Source organism: Sycon ciliatum, chromosome 9 (genome assembly GCF_964019385.1).
Source record: "Sycon ciliatum chromosome 9, ocSycCili1.1, whole genome shotgun sequence".
Classification (NCBI taxonomy): domain Eukaryota; kingdom Metazoa; phylum Porifera; class Calcarea; order Leucosolenida; family Sycettidae; genus Sycon; species Sycon ciliatum.
The window spans coordinates 27341647-27359124 of NC_088651.1; the positions used below are offsets into that span (position 1 = coordinate 27341647).

General features: G+C 48.9%; 2 protein-coding genes across 2 annotated transcripts in view; one reads left to right on the plus strand and one right to left on the minus strand.

Annotated features, from left to right (window-relative positions):
* The first annotated feature begins 1307 nt into the window (after positions 1-1307).
* Positions 1308-4175, plus strand: LOC135825386 (bifunctional 3'-phosphoadenosine 5'-phosphosulfate synthase-like). Its single transcript, XM_065338121.1, has one exon. The coding sequence runs from the start codon at positions 1569-1571 to the stop codon at positions 3429-3431; it is 1863 nt and encodes a 620-aa protein (XP_065194193.1). The 5' UTR covers positions 1308-1568; the 3' UTR covers positions 3432-4175.
* A 4486-nt stretch (positions 4176-8661) lies between these two features.
* Positions 8662-17478, minus strand: part of LOC135824831 (cadherin EGF LAG seven-pass G-type receptor 2-like) — a gene marked incomplete at its 5' end in the record, with an annotated part of 34192 nt that continues 25375 nt past the window's right edge. The window contains 8 exon segments of the mRNA XM_065337546.1: positions 8662-10170; positions 10760-10934; positions 12054-12135; positions 12632-12894; positions 13211-13329; positions 14362-14480; positions 15565-16064; positions 17019-17110. Of these exon segments, the coding sequence (XP_065193618.1) occupies positions 9508-10170; positions 10760-10934; positions 12054-12135; positions 12632-12894; positions 13211-13329; positions 14362-14480; positions 15565-16064; positions 17019-17110 (2013 nt within the window). The 3' untranslated portion in view covers positions 8662-9507.

The window sequence follows — 17478 nt, forward strand, 5'->3', positions numbered from 1 at the left end:
TACAATCATGCAGTTATGCTCCTACCTCCGAGAGAATGCCAAATTGAAATTATGCTCCAAATTTTCAACCACCAAATTATGCCAATAATTATGCCGGCATAATCCGCCGGTGCCTACCGATCGAGGTCTCTAATCACGCGTAGGTCTACTCGAGTAGATCTGCAGTACATTTGTAAACACTGAAAGGGGAAGTGCATCGATTTTTCGAGTAGGGTCCAGAAGAAAGACAATTTGATATCGGTTCGAATGGCATATCTCTCGCTTCCATACGATAAGCCAAACTTGCCAAATCGCCAATTGTATGCTCACGTTGCCATAGCGACCAGAGCAGTGATGACATATGAAAGGCTTAGCTCCTCCAGAGAGAAGGTCGATCACTGCAGAAATTGGTCATTTTCAATTGTCTTATTATATTCACCATGTGAAAGAAGTGCTGTGTTCAATGCTGTTAGTGCCGTGAACTCATGTATTTATCGCCCTTCTCATGCATTTACCTAGGCTGACTGTGCCTAGGAAATGGTTTCCTATAGGACAAGATGCTTTGAATTCGCCATCTCTCATGAGACATTTTCAGCAAACTTTCAAACCTACGACATTATTTCATTCGTCAATCTCCACCACCCGTCGTCTCACCTGGCTTCAGAAGATGTTACGAGAGATAGGAGAGTCGCCAGGAAGCATCACATTCATCTTCAGGAAGTGGAAAGAGCAAACGGCTGGGTCCTTGGCTGGGGGAATTGCTGAACGTCTGATTTGTCCCAACCAAGATTTCAGCATTTTGCTCGTCACTATTTTCGCTTGTCTGCTGGTGTCTCCGCACTCCAGCTTTCTCCTGTCGGTGTCACGTCCCAGTACACAACCGAGAGGACTACTGACAAACAGTTCACTGCACTAACAGTATTGAACACAGCCCTTCTTTCACTTCGTGAATACAATAAACCAATTGAAAATGACCAAATTCTGCAGTGATCGACCTTCTCTGTGGTGGAACTAAGCCTTTCGTACGTCATCACTGCGCTGGTCGCTATGGCAACGTGAGTATACAATTGGCGATTTGGCAAGTTTGGCTTATCGTATGGAAGCGAGAGATATGCCATTCGAACCGATATCAAAATAATTGTCTTTCTTCTGAACCATACTCGAAAAATCGATGCACTTCCGCTCAAGTGTAGTGTGAGTGGTACTTGTGAAGTGTTAGTTGTGTTCAGAAGTACAAGCATGTAATGACGCTCAGCACGGCCCGGACCCCTAGTCCTGGTGTGCATGCCATGCCAGGTCCCGCATAGCCCCTGCAGTGCAGCAGCAGTACTGACACTGCCAGTAGTAGTAGTAGTACGGCAGTAGGGCGATCGACCCTTCATCATAGGATCTCCACTAACTAACTTCCGCCTGACAAACCCCAAGATCGAGGCGAGTATCGACAGAGCTACAGTAGAGAGTACTACAATCAGTCATGTACAAGTCCTGTCAAATTTTTTCTCGGATCGCGGAGTCAACCTGTTCCGAGTTACTGCCGTCAAGCCGTGGCAACTGTCGTCTGCTCTCGCAGTAATACCTTTGCAAGAACCATGTCAGAGAAAATTGACGTTCAGGGCCCGGATCCGGAGCGACCGGCCACCGTAGTGCGCTCCACAAATGTCCAGTTTCAGAGTAGCTTTGTGAGCCGCGACAAACGCGGCAAGGTGCTGGGTAGCGAATTCCGCGGCTGCACTGTTTGGTTCACTGGCTTGTCAGGAGCGGGCAAGACGACAGTGAGTTTCGCTCTGGAGAGCTACCTAGCCTCGAGAGGCATCTACTGTTATACACTGGATGGCGATAATGTCAGACATGGACTCAACAAAGATCTGGGATTCTCCGCTCAGGATCGTACGGAAAACATCCGACGCATCGGTGAGGTAGCGCGCCTGTTCGCCGACGCCGGTCTCGTGTGCCTGAGCAGTTTCATCAGCCCGTTCCGGCAGGATCGGGCCCAGGCGAGGAGAATCCACGAGCAGAGCGGACTTCCGTTCATTGAGGTATACATGGACACACCCCTGGAGGAATGCGAACAACGGGACGTGAAGGGATTGTACAAGAAAGCTCGCCAGGGACTGATCAAGGGCTTCACTGGCATCGACTCGGCGTATGAGGCCCCTCTGGAGGCGGACGTTGTGCTGAAAACAGCGGAGAAGAGCGTAGAGGAATGCGTGGCGCAGGTGGTGGAACACCTGCGCAAGCGTGGTATTCTACCGTATTCTGTGGTGAAGACAGTGCGCGAGCTGTTCATTCCTCAAGACCAGCTTGCGGCAGCTATAGAGGAGAGTGCCACGCTGAAGCGCGTTCACCTGACTACGCTTGACTTGCAATGGGTGCAGGTGCTGAGCGAAGGCTGGGCATCACCTCTGTCCGGGTTCATGCGAGAGAAAGACTACCTGCAGTGCCTGCATCATAACATCAACACGCGGCAGGGAAGCGTCAACCAATCGGTGCCCATCGTGCTGCCGATATCGGGTGAGGATCGCGAGCGCATCGCCGGCGAAAACGCCGTGCTCCTCGTCCACGACGAGAAGCCGATTGCCATCCTGCGCGATCCCGAAGTGTACGCTCACCGTCAGGAGGAGAGAATGTGCCGCCAGTGGGGGACAGCATGCCGCAGTCACCCCTACGTCAAGATGATGTTCAAGGCCGGAGACTGGCTACTGGGTGGCGAGCTGGAGGTCTTGGAGCGCGTTCGCTGGGACGACGGTCTGGACTCGTTTCGCCGCACTCCCAACGAGCTGCTGAGCGAGTTTTCGCGGCGCGGTGCCGACGCGGTGTTTGCCTTCCAGCTGCGCAATCCCATCCACAACGGGCATGCATTGCTGATGGCTGAGACGAAGACACGCCTGATTGCGCGGGGCTACAAGAAACCAGTGCTGCTGCTGCATCCGCTGGGCGGCTGGACCAAGGCAGACGATGTGCCGCTGCACGTGCGCATCGAGCAGCACAAGGCCATACTCCGCGAGGGCGTCCTGGACGTGGACACCACCGTCCTCGCCATCTTCCCCTCACCCATGATGTACGCCGGTCCCACCGAGGTGCAGTGGCACGCCAAGGCGCGCGTGGCCTGCGGCGCGCAGTTCTACATCGTCGGCCGCGACCCGGCCGGCATGGCCAACACGGAGACCGGCGTGGATCTGTACCATGCAGATCACGGCCGTGAGGTGCTCAAGATGGCGCCTGGTCTACCGCAGCTGGAGATCGTGCCGTTCAAGGTGGCCGCCTACAACGTCCAGGAGAAGCGCATGACGTTCTTCGACCCGGCGCGCAAGGACGACTTTGAGTTCATTTCCGGCACCAAGATGCGCCGGCTGGCGCGGGATGGCCAGGAGCCGCCGGATGGTTTCATGGCACCGGAAGCGTGGAAAGTCCTGAAGGCGTTCTACCAGTCCAGCCACGCTAGTAAGTCGTGATGAGTTCTACATGTTACCGTTAGGCTGGCAGCTGTCCCTCTTTTTACAATTCTGCGCTGCGGATCGGCGCTGTCTTTGTCGAGTTAGAGGCGCTGATTTTTTTCGGTTGCTGCACGTCTGAGTATCCCTAGTCTGTTGCATTGATTTTTTTACTAGACTTCCGCAGACTGTGGAACTTGTCACATGGTATCCCCAGTGACTGATACTGCAGCAGCAACACCCATCACCATAGTTCTATAATTTGACAGTAGGCTGAATATTCTCCTTTCCGCACAATGCTCAATGCCACCATAGCTGAAAGAGCGTCCTTACCAACAGGACAGAACAAGGTTTTACTTGCTTCTTGATTTCACGCTGTGCACTCTTCAGCTCAAAAGATTCTAACAGACACAGTGGGAAACTCAAGAACTTGCGGCAACGTAAACCTGCTTTTGTTTAGTCTCTCTCTCTCTCTCCCTCTCTTTTCTAATTTCATTATCCATAAAATTTAGCTTTGCATGAGTTTGCGTTTAAACCTTTCCAATTTTCCAATTCGTCTAGAACGGTAGAACACAGACCGGAACATATCCACAGGGATTTTTGTGCCTTTGCACTTATCTACTGAAGGATTTTTCGATGGTTTTCATTCTCATAATAAATTCAATTCAGAAGGATTTTCTGGCATACTCTGGGAATATTTCCTCTCGCTTCCTTTTATTTATTTTTTTAACTGTTAATATAAATCCAGGTGTTGTGTCAAAACAATTTGATTGTGGCTCGTATGGTTTTTGGCTAATACCATGAGTCCTGTACTTGCACACTGTGGTAGGCATACGCGGATAATGCCGGCAGAAAAATTGGCAGAATTCGGTACTTTTTCTGGTAAGTTTCATGCATGTTTGGTATGTGGATAGAGAAATGGAGCAGAATTCGAGGAATTGCCCGCCATAACTGATGATAAGGGTTGTATGGTTCTGGCAATTTCACTGCTTTTCGAGCAGAATCTGCCAATTTCACTGCTTTTCGAGCAGAATCTGCCAATTTCACTGCTTTTCGAGCAGAATCTGCCAATTTCACTGCTTTTCGAGCAGAATCTGCCAATTTCACTGCTTTTCGAGCAGAATCCGCACACCTGCACACTGTGGAGTTCAGATATTGTGAAGCTATGTCAAATACATGTCAAATACAGTAAGTCAACCAATATTTGCCATAATTATATTTCTTTTCGGCTACATGTACATGACATTGTACTTTCGGCCTGGTCGTGTTTAGCCGAAAATCTGTTGAGGCCGAGGTGTTTGGTTTTTGTTTCACAAGGTTCAGTGTCACTGTGTATACAGGCGGCAGCAGTACAGGCCGAAAAAATGGTTGCAGCCGCATATGCAATGATGTGGTTCTAAAATTTGAATGGGTAGTTCCTTGGACGGCTTGGTGCTTTTGTTTCCTAAAACAAAGTGTCAAAAAACCAGGTTTCACGACCAGCGCTGCAAACAGCCTCCTCTGCACTGTCAGCAATACGTAGACTAGTCGTACCTGTCAAGCCCCCCTGCAAGATCTGCTGGCCTGTATTCATTGGCCCCATGCACTGCCATGGCTCTCGTGCCAAAATGCGTCTCACACCGTAGCCGGGCGTAGGCTTTGCTTCGATAAACCATGTAAACATGACTGTCATTATAATAATTATTATAACCTATTATAAACCTCTCTTTCCCTCAAACCAGTTAATATTATAAACCAGTTGATTATAATGGGAAATGTAAACCTGTATACAAACCGAGGCGAAGCCGAGGTTTGTATATTGGTTTATATTTCCCATTATAATCAACTGAGTAGGTTATATTATGCTTATACTGAGCTGATATACAAACTCCCCTCTCCCCCGCAAGGGTAGAGATTGGAATTCCAACCCACAACCATGGCTCGACGAGTCTTCCTTTCACCAACCCAGTGCGGATCAAGTACAAGACTACCAGCACCACTGACTCTGTGCAGTACATGCAGTGCAGTACCATCACACACTCTTTGTGACTTCAGTTTAGTACTGAAGTACTAGTTACATCGGAAGTAACAGCTATGCCGCATACTATGCGCCAAGTAAGTTAGTTTGAACCTCACAGTGCTAGTGACCGTTACCTGGTTACCGCGCGCAGATCTCACCGCGGGCTCTGTAAAAGAACCGTTTGCTCATTAGACTTTAGAGGCATAGAGTTCGTCTCCTTTCCAAAGTAAGAGTAAAATGAATCAGCACGAGCCTGTTGAATCGACTCCCAAACGTTTCTTCTGAGGACGACCACGAATCACGATGTCATTATTCAAGCAGCAGTTTCTAAGAACACTGGCAGTGCCACGGATTATGGCTGCGCATGTTCCGTCCGCTCTGCGAGGGACGCGGAAAGGAGAACATCGATTGGAAAACCATCAGTAGTGAAGTTCCGTCGCCCCTGCTATCTGCATTCTATGTCCATGCAAAAACGCAGGAGGAGCGGCACGCGGGCCGGCCGCGGGGCTCTTCAGCCGCACATGTCGAGTGCTGCGCTTGACAGACGGAGTGCTGAAACAGCGAAAGAAGGACAGCCTCGAACGTCAGGTGCAGCACATGGCACATGTTACGGTAAAGGTATAGTTTAGGGTCCCAAATTATTTTAGTGGGTCAGCATGCTCTACAGAGTCCCAGGCATGCACATTACACATAGGCCTTGGCCACAACTGACATCGAATACGATGTGGATGGACAACCACTGGTGTATGCAAAATCACCTTACGATGCGAAAGAAGACGGCGCAAAGGACCATGACAATCGCCTGAGTTTGAAGCTCGGTGATGCCGTGCGTGTCTTGAACACCTCCATGGGCAAGGGATGGTGGTGGGTAGAAGTCGATGGCGAGTCTGGCTACGTTCCATCATCATTCCTTGGCACTGAGGATGACCTGCGCGGCGCGGAGGAAGCCTCCTGGCAGAACGACGAATATTTTGACTTCTACCCATCACCTTCCCTTGCCTATGGAGGTGTTCAAGACACGCACGGCATCACCGAGCTTCAAACTCAGGCAATTTTCATGGTCCTTTGCGCCGTCTTCGTTCGCATCGTAAGGTGATTTTGCATACACCAGTGGTTGTCCATCCACATCGTATTCGATGTCAGTTGTGGCCAAGGCCTATGTGTAATGTGCATGCCTGGGACTCTGTAGAGCATGCTGACCCACTAAAATAATTTGGGACCCTAAACTATACCTTTACCCATGTTACAAAGGACGACGTTGTATTCTTCATCGTTGACGGGAAAGAGATCCTGAAGTTGGGACCGTCGTGCATGTCGAAAAACCATCAAGGCGGACTGCAGGTCACTAGTGTAATCCTAAAAAAAAGGAGTTTATATACCAGTTTATACACCAGTTTATATACCAGTTTATATACCAGTTTATATACCAGTTTATATTCTCGTCATCGAAGTACCTGTTATATGCAAAATACAAGTCTGGAGTGTTGTGTGGGGAGAGATGGGAGTTTGTATACAAGCTCAGTATAATGTACAATCATGTATGTCCACTTTCCCGGGTTTCAGGAAGTAGTTAGAGCACTATTAGCCTGTCCCTGCGGGAATTTGCGGAAAAAACTCTCGAAAACTTGCGCAAGAAATTGCGGCAGAAAGTAACAAAAAATGCGACGAAAAGTGCGGAATGATGGAGAACTTGCCAGGAATTCGCGGATTTATTTGCAGAAAATTGCGGATTTGGGCCAAATCACGAAATTTGTTGCATCGTATATCTACTCGGGAGTCGTACTGTGCAAATAACCTACAGGATCATGGAAAGAACTGCGTGAAAAGTGCATACAAATGTGAGATATAGTGCAGAAAACAACAAAAAACGCGGGAAACAGCGGATTTTGCTGAAAATCGCGGGTTTGGGCCAAAATCGCGAAATTTGTTGCATCCGTGGAATCGCGATTTCCTGGAGGGTCAGACTAGCTAGACATGCAAAGTACATTATTATTATTATTATTATTATTATTATTAATTTATTATGTACATGTACATACTAAATGTTCCTTTTCCCTTGCCTGTATTTCACCTGATGAGAAGGCTTGAAAGTATACTTGTGAAGACAAAAACTTTCAAGATGTTTGTAATGAGCCTGAAGTGTGTCCTTTTTATGAGTTAGTTCAATGGTTGTTTTATTTCGAAAATCCAACCGGGAGTGTCTTCCCTGACCTACATGGTCATGTACTAGTCGCCCACAAATCCCTGGCCTGGCACCATCACTTACCCTCACACAAACACGGCATCATGTAACACGGTGAGTCGGTGAAGCAGTGACGCAGTGACAGTGCAGCAGCTACTGTCGTTGACATGGAAATCCAGTCCATTGACCGGGGCCGGCGCCCTCAGCTCTGCACATACAGAACGTAACCGTGGGTTACGTACATGCAACTCGTTGCATGCAGTGCACAATCATGATTGTATACTATTGTTGTTGATCCGACGCGACCAGCGCGCTGCATGCATATGTGTGTACTGCTCACCTACGGCTGCATGGCCAGCGCCTTGGGGCTGCTAGACGTGCGACCGGATTTCCATGTCCACGACAGTACATGTACATGACTGTCTGTTGTTACAGTTTGACAGCATGAAACAAGGTGGAGGAGACTAACAAGGTTTATCTAAATACTAGTATTGAACTAGTATTGGGTTATATAATACCATGTTATTGTTCCGCCAGTTACAGGTACCGTCACACCCACGGAATACTAGAAATTATGTCATACATGTACAATGTCGCTCATTCATTGTACAAGAACTGTGGAGTTGCGACGGACTCTGGACTGTAAACATTCTTTGTGTCTTTTGTGTGTAAGTACCGGTACATGTATTTGATGTAGGTTGCAGATTTTGAACTAAATCAGTGGGAACCATGGACACTATGATCCTCACATTACTACAAAAACTTAGTCAAACGTTGACAAATGAGAGTCCTCCGGCTCAGTAGCGTGCTCAATATCCATTCGAACAGGGCTCTCTTACACACGGCACAGAGCACCACGCATCATTCCTTGTAACTAATATCTTCATGCCCATAGTTCATGTCTGAGGATTGCCTAGTATGGGCATGAAACTTTAAGTAAGTTACACCGAATGATGCGTCGTGCTCTGTGCCGTGTGTAGTCAATCGTTGACAATGTTATGAAATATAAGATGGTTTTACTCCCAACTTCGAACCAATACTGCACTAGTAACGCATGAGCCCCGAGCAGCTATGACGCAAAGTTCTGACCAGCCTGGACTCATCGCGTCTCAGGCATTTGAACATCGGAGCCAATCATGGGAATGCAAAAATAGCTGACAAAACAAGTGGAGCAAGAACGGAACCAGCATGACTGATGCAGGCAGAATACGAAATAATTATATGCGGTGCGCAAAGAATGGACATATGGTATGGATCGGATTTCAAAGGACCCAGAGCTCACGGTACGACTCATGCGCACAATCACACAGGTCTGTCATGCCTAGCTAGACGGTTGAAACGAGGCCAACAAACAGAAGCAAAGCATCAAAGAGATGGAAAGAGAGAGTGAGTGAGAGAGAGAGATCAAGGGAGCGCGCACGGCATGCAGGGTTCAGCCCTGCTGACACCAATTCTTAGAAACACAGGACACGCGCTTACGGCAGCTTAGTGAGATTCAAGGCGGCGGTTGGTTTCAAGGCAATGTCACATGCTCAGAGGGAGAGAGGGAGAGAGCTACGGAATGCATTGAAGACCCAGCTTCATCATCATGGGGTATGGTGTTTCAACAACAAGCATGCCTAAGAGTTTAACCAAGTCAACACGGTCATTAAAGGGCAGCTAGCAATATTACGCACAGCACTGCATGCAACATATGGCACTGACCTAACTGAAGTACTCGCTATTACTTGAAGTATGTCTGCAGATGGTTTGGTTTATCTTACTAATAAACTAACGTTTACTCTGCTTGCTCGCACAGCAAGTGAGCATGTAAAGTCTTACGTTGAACAGCGTTCCCTTGAAAATTGTTCAGTTTGACAGTTCAGTTGCATACTAATGTCCAGTTTGGTGGTACGGACATCAGTAAGGGACAGGATTCATGCTTCGCTGCTGGACGCACAGCTCTGCGTACCATCATCATCGTCCGCAGGTAACACCACCTTGCGTTCGACATCAGTTGCAGGCGCTGGCTCCCCTGCCTGGACCGACGGTGAGGACACATTGTCGAGCTCCGGATCGGACTTAATGGTGGCGAGGGGTCGCTTGGTGGCGTCGTCCCCGCTGAGGTACTGCTTTTCCGGCGAGATCGTACGCGTCTGAGACACCGGGTCGCTTGCCGAGCTGTCGCCAGACTCGGTGGACTCAAGCGAGCCCTTGCGAGCGTTGCCGGGGGAGATCCCTTGTGTCTGCGGCACCACGGACTTTATAGGTCGCCAGGCGCCGGTAGTGGATGCCGTACTGGAGGTGAACGATGAATCACCACCGCCACCGCCGCCGCTGCGCGAGTTGGTATCCGACAGGAACGTCTTGCGCAGAGTGCTGGACCGCGTGCTGGCGAAGCTCTGGCGCTTGTTGCTGACACTGCGTTTGAACTCGTCCACCACCTCGCCGCGCAGCGCAAAGTGCAGCACAAAGATGAAGAATCCCAGAAAGGCGTTGAGGAACGTGAAGATGTAGGAGAAGGCTACACGAGCCTCACCGACTATACCAATGCCCGTCAGCCAGGTCAGACCGAGCAACACGGCCAGTGAGATGGAGATCTACAGCGAAAACAGGATGTGAAAAAAGCACATTGACACAGTAGCATGTCTCTTAGGACACACGCACTGGAGACGAACATCTCTTAGAATACACACTGGAGAGACCGCAGCCAATCTAAGTCGTTGTGCTCCGCCCGTACAACACAACACACATTAACAGAGGTGCATAGCCAAGTGGCCGGCAATGGCGAACTGCGAAGTGAGGACCACGTTGGGGTTGTGTCTGCTTTGCACAGACTCGCACCGAACCACCATGATTGTCATGGCTACGCACAAAGACACTTGCTTTCCAACACTCTTACGGCCGTTGAAAAGCGTAACAATACAACAACTGCAAAGGAGAAAGTCAACACTGCTATGTCAGTGAATCGGTGGATGGATGGCAAACCTTTACTACAGAATCTGATAATAGAAACTCTGCGTGGCCTTTTTATCCCTCTCTCCAGTACTGTTGCTGCATCGGTTCAGCCTGTACCATCCATTTACACACTTGTAGTAATGGTGTGGACGACTAGATACCCCATCCCTATGCCATGCATGGAGTTACAAACCGTGTTCTATGCACGCTCGTCACAACGAGTTATGTTACCTTCAAATCGCGCTTGTGATCTTCCAGCTGCCGTTTCTTCATACCGGGCCGTGGCTTAATGATGCGCCTCAGGACGAGGCCAAAGAGGACCAGGTTAGCGGCAAGGATCAGGCAGATCGGCACAAGATAGGAGCCAATGAACGCACCCCTGGCGTTGACGATATTCAGAACGCACCTGGAAACATGCAAGGAGGTATGACCAGAAAAGAACAACCCAGATCAAAACGAATATCAATATTTTGAAGGACGCTTCACGCAGCTTCATTGCACTTGAATAGTTTGCAGGCAACCTGCCTACACTCAAGAGAGCACTGCATTAAAACGAATATCAATAACACTGTGAACGGTACCATTCGGCTGCTTTTAAACTACAACAAACTCTCCTCCTCCATGCGACTCTCCTCCTCCATGCGCTCTAAAGCCGACCATTGCTACCCTCGGCACCAACATTATGCTCGCTGGCCGAAATTCTCCATTTCCACAAATACCCCGCAAAAATCCGGCATCAAAGTATTCCCTCGCACAAATTCATTTCTCACAAGGACGCATCCGGTTTGGTCAAGTTGAATGTCCGTTGTGGACAACTTTCCCCTCAAACACAGGGAGAACGTGCACGCATGCACACGTGCGTGCACGTGCACACACACACACACACACACACACACACACAGGGTGACACATGCACACACATACACACACACTTGTACACCAGCGACATCCAAGCTGAGTCGATGTAGTTCGGAGATGACGAGGTCCAGTTTCCTGTCTACAACAACCTTGTTTTGAATACTTGCCGTTTTAATGCTCCCTTCGCTCTCAATGAGAGAACGAACATTCCAGGATCCGACACAGATCAGGCAGTGTCTCCTCCTCTCTCTCCGTGCCTGGGCAGATTTTGAAACACTGATGATCTCTGTCCACTCGGGGGGTTTGCCAATCCGCCGCGAGTGGGAGATTCAGGCGCAACAAAAAGTGGTGCCATCGTTCGACACCCCGTCTTCTAGTTGCGCTGGCCCTGAATCTCTTGCGCTGAGAATTACATGTCCTGGGACGGCCCTGGTGGACCAGAGCCGCCCCAGAAGACACGTGAAACTAACTACTTTCGACAACCAGAGGGAGCTTGGAAAATTCAAACCGTCCCCGGAGGGAACAAAAACACACACACACACACACACACATACACACACACATGTGCGTACACACACACACACAGAGTGACACACACACACACAGAGTGACACACACACACACACACCCAGTGACACACACATACGCACAGGGAACTACAACTTACACATTAACCTTGTCCGGGTTGGGCATGTAAGCCTCTGCTTTGGTAGCACCGAGTGTGATCGATACAATAAGCACGGGTACACCTGTTTGCCGATTATGGACACACGTACACACATGCAAGAATGCAGACATGTGCACACACACACACACACACACACACACACACACAAAAGAAGGACACACACACACACACAAACATTCATAAGCCAACGCACATGTGGTTGCACGCAAAACAGGAATTCGTGAAACGAAACCGTGAGAGGTTTATCCGAATAAGCCTGACATACATCAGCACACGACTCTTGTGTGAGATAGTTCTGCCCCGTCCCGTATCGAGCATCATATGAACAGTGGAAGAACTCCACTGTGCAGTAGTGACAACACTTATCATATTTCAACCATCTGTATGACACTAAAATTAGTAAAAAATATCTCAGGCAAGGAACGTTTAGAACTCAGAATGCTGCAGGCTGGCTGCAAGACAGTAGCTGCGAAAGATCATGTGTAAAAGGTGATGGGATAAACCCCCGTCTGAATTGAAACACGAGACAAAAAAATCCGCATTATGACAGCACTCACTCCAACAGACGACGATGGCCTTGCGGAACTTTGCCTTGACACCTTCGGTGTAGACCAGTACCAGCGCCATGTAGAGAAAGACGGCCTGGGCTAGAGTCCACATGAACACCACAAGCAGGAAGTAATGAGTGAAGACTGCAAATGTAGCACATGCACCGGGATAGTCGGCCAACTCTCCGCCGATGATGAACGACACGATGACACCGGTCCAGGCACTGCACAGCTGCAGGAGAATCTGCATCTGCTGCTGACGTCGCAGCTTACTGCACGTGGACACACAAGCATACGTACACATATACACACACATGAATGCACATGTACAAACGGAAACACTCAAATCAGTGGATTTTGTTGATTCACTGCGTACCCAGCTCTAAATTTTGATTATATCCAGCAGAGCCCCGCCCCCAAGTAAGTTGTACTTCAGATGGCTGACCGTACCACTCTAGACTGCCTTCCGACGCCACGCTCCTCCCCCCCCCCCCCCTCTCCTTCCATACACAACCCTAGATACACGCCTCTCTCTCTCTCTCTCTCTCTCTCTCTTCTACACACGCGCACACACACACCAGAACTTACGGGTAGCAGCCAAAGACAATGAATGTTCCAATGAGACCGGCCAAGGACAGCGCTAGACCAATGTACGTTATCCACTGCAACACCACTGTGTGTTTGGATGTCTTGTCCGGTGAGAAGTCCTGTACAAACCACACGTGTATACACACACCAGACACACACATACACATACACACACACAGATACATACATACACACACCAGACATACACATACACACATACACACACACAGATACATACATATACACACCAGACACACACATACACACATACACATACACGCATACATGTAAATGCTGCTGTCTGATGATTGCTGAAATGCGTGAAACTTAAAGTAACAGCTACCGTATTTTCCGGAGTATAGTGCGCACTTTAGATGTGCTATTTTAGACCCTAAATCGCAGGTGCGCACTATGCTCCGAATATGAAATGCATGTACTTCAATGAAGATTGAAGTGCGCACCCACAATGAAGATTGGGGGTGCGCGTTATACAAAGGTGCGCACTATACTCCGAAAAATACGGTACACAGCCTTTCACCTCTGTTGTGTGTGTGTGTATACTGCTCTGCACATTTGTGAATTGACCTCTCTAGCTGGAGCTGCCTAGACCGGCCTTGCTTATACACATACACACACACACACACACACACACACCAGACAAACACATACGTACACACCAGACAGACACATACACATCCGATTTAAACACATACACAACAGACAGACATAACCGGTAAATGTACCACCGGACGTACAGGATCAGACGGTGAATGCCCACTTTATTGACCAATCAGTGAACACCAATCAGAGCCGCTTGGCAATAACATGTATTTGAAATGCGATATAAGTGTCTTTGCTCGTCAGTTGTCCCAACTTTTAACGTACAGTAAAACCTGCGTTTACTGGACTCTGGCCCAAGCGGAGTCCTGTATTGACCGGCCCCAAGTTCATGCACCAAAATGCTATAGATCGAACTTGCATCCCAGGATGAAGCGGAATCCTGCCGTATTAGGACAATTTCCGCTGCACCAAGCGCGTCCGGTTAGGGCATGTTTTACCGTACTTGGGGTAGAAGAACAAACCATTGGTCAAAGCCGGGTCTGATCATATTGAAAGATTAAAGACTTTTCATCAGCTCTATCTACCCGTACCATTAGGATGGCAAAATGCGTCAAATGCGTGCACTCGCACGTGAGCGTAGACTGAGCATCGTCAGAGTCCACGTTTCCGCTGCTCTGAGAGACCAGCGTGCAGCCTTCAGAGGACCAGTCTGTACCGTGGAAGAGACAGAACGGAGGGCAGAGAGAGAGAGAGAGAGAGAGAGAGAGAGAGAGAGAGAGAGAGAGAGAGAGAGAGAGAGAGAGAGAGAGAGAGAGAGAGAGAGAGAGAGAGAGAGAGAGAGAGAGAGAGAGAGAGAGAGAGAGAGAGAGAGAGAGAGAGAGAGAGAGAGAGAGAGAGAGAGAGAGAGAGAGAGAGAGAGAGAGAGAGAGAGAGAGAGAGAAATCTTACACCCGACCGTGGTACACCATTGGACCATTGGACGCCCATCGCCAGAGGCGATGATAGCGATGCTACAGCTGAAGCCATAGCAGCTTGTGCTGGGATTGCACCATTCAACAACTTGCAAGGCTGAAGAATTGGCCGCCACTTTCCAGCCTGGTCTACACCATACAGCTATGAAGTGGCTTTTTCTGGCCAGTGAATCCCCGTGGTACACACACACACACACGCACACGCACGTGCACACACACACACACACACACACACACACATATACACACGCACGCACGCACACACACACACACACACACACTCACACACACACACAAACACACAAACACACACACACACAAACACACAAACACACACACAACCACACACACACACACACACACACACACACACACATGCCTTCACAGGAAATCAATGCGCAGAAACAAAACCAACAATGACTATGACTACGTACCCATCAAAAATGTGACTGAAACATATACTGAGACAACTAAATCATTGCTTGTGAACCTAGATTTCATTGTTCCAGAAGCAAGGTTGGAGTTAATGCACGGCTAGTCAGCCTAGCTTATGATACTCAACACACTATATCTCCAGTCCCAAACGACAAGAGTCCACACTCAAAACATGCACAGCAACTACAAGCCGCGAAGTCCGTTTCACGCACACACGCTCGATATACTACTATCCTGAGTGTCCGAAGTGGCCAAGGAATGGCACAGCGCGGATGTAGACGTGAACACAACACAGGTTGCAGTTTTGCTGTATCTCTTAGCACACTGAGAGACGCTATCTGACGATGATCTCTGAGATTTGAAACTTCACTTCTTCTTTTCACTTACCGTTCAGACTAAAGTTCCAGAACACGCAGGATGGATTTCTCGCCTGGTTGTCAGGTAGAGTTGGCTGGGTGAAGGTCAGGTTGATAGGCCGTTTCAGTGGTTTCCTGGGATCATAGTCGGCAACGGTTAGAGAAAGGATATTGCTGGACACGCGATGGTCCACAGCCTGGTCGGTTGTCACTGGAGAATCGGTCGTTGACGCGTCATCACCCACATTATAGATAGGCAAGTTTGGATTACGGATCCTACGAACGAATAGCGACGAGTCGGCAAATACAGTAGCCTGAAGACGGATCTTATGGTTGACGTCGCCGTCGTTGAACAAGTCGTCCGGCAGGCTTGCGGCCACGTTCGGGTCTACGATCTGCACGGAGTCATCGACCACCGCTGGGTCCACATCCTGCAACATCATACCGATGCCGGACACGTCCATGCGACGGGATGACTCGCCAGGGTTTAGAGGAGTGTTTAGTGCGTAGTCGTCCACCACTGCTAGCAACCTGAACAAGAGAAAGAAAGCAAAAACAAAAATTAATAAATAGAGGATGGAAGGAAAAGATGGTACAAGTTATGATCTACTCTACTGTCCACCAAAGTAACTGCAGTGCTGGCAACTGAAATCCAACCCCCTAGCGTCTCGTACGAGTCGCTAACTCGGCTAGCGCACCGCTGGGGGGGGGGGGGGGGGTCGGATTTCAGTTTCCAGTACTGTAGATCATATACAGTCAGCAAGTGCAACAAGGCAGAAAACTCACAAAACTGACGAGGTACGAGTCCAACATTGAATAAGGGTAAACAGCAGGTCGCCAAGAGAGCGCACCTGTGGTTGTGATGGTTGATGAAAAATCAAATTCTATTCTAAACGATGATTGGCATGGGAAAACGTTCCTAGATCCCAAACACTGTTCCTTGATGTTGTGTGTGAATGCAAATGCATGATTATAGAATGACAGCGCATTATATCTTACAAATTGCTATTTCAAAGACAAAATGTTTGTTATGTTTGATGTCGCACCAATGTCGCACCAACCTCTTCTTCAAAATGTTTTTAAAAATACTGCAAAAATACTGCAAATTTGGATGACATCATTCTCTTTTTCATTAAGCCCAGAGACCGCTTGGAGAGTGTAGTGAGATGCCAGTTTACACTGACAAAAGAAAATCAATCAGTCTCAACACAGAATTGCTCGCATTGATGTCACTGCAGTGAAGCCTGTCTAAGACGCCTGCTCAAGGGGACCTTCAAAACATGGTCTTTGATACCAGGTGGTCTCCTTATCCAGGGTCATTTGACTGGAAATGGCATCCCTTGGTCCTGGTTTCAGTGGTCTTCTGGGGCAGGGGTCGTCTTATCCGAGTGGTCACCTTGACAGGTTTAACAGTATCAGGAGATTATGCCCGGACCCTTGCAACCCTTGCAACCCTTGCAACCCTTGCAACACTGCAACACATACCTGTTAGTTGTGTTGCTTTCACCCTGCTCAGCCAGCACTTCTGTACTGGCATTGCCCAATGCTGACACAGTGCTCAGTAATCCAACACCAACCTGGAAAGAGAAGAAAAAGGTCACAACGTGCACCAGTCAGTCCGTGTACAGCAAACCACGACAATCTTGTTGGGTCTCGCCTGGAGAGCTCGGAGTTCTCTTGTTGGGTCTCGCCTGGAGAGCTCGGAGTTCTCTTGTTGGGTCTCGCCTGGAGAACTCGGAGTTCTCTTGATCACAACGCCATGCAACGTGAACTAACAACACACCCCATAACACCAAGAACCTATTCTCACCCCCACCCCCCCCCCCCCCCATACACACACACACTTCCATTCCTCCCCACTCCCCCCCCCCCCCCCCCACTCCCCCCCCTCCCTCTCCCTCTCCTCCCCGCTCTACACATGCAAGATCACAAGCACAGTCCACGG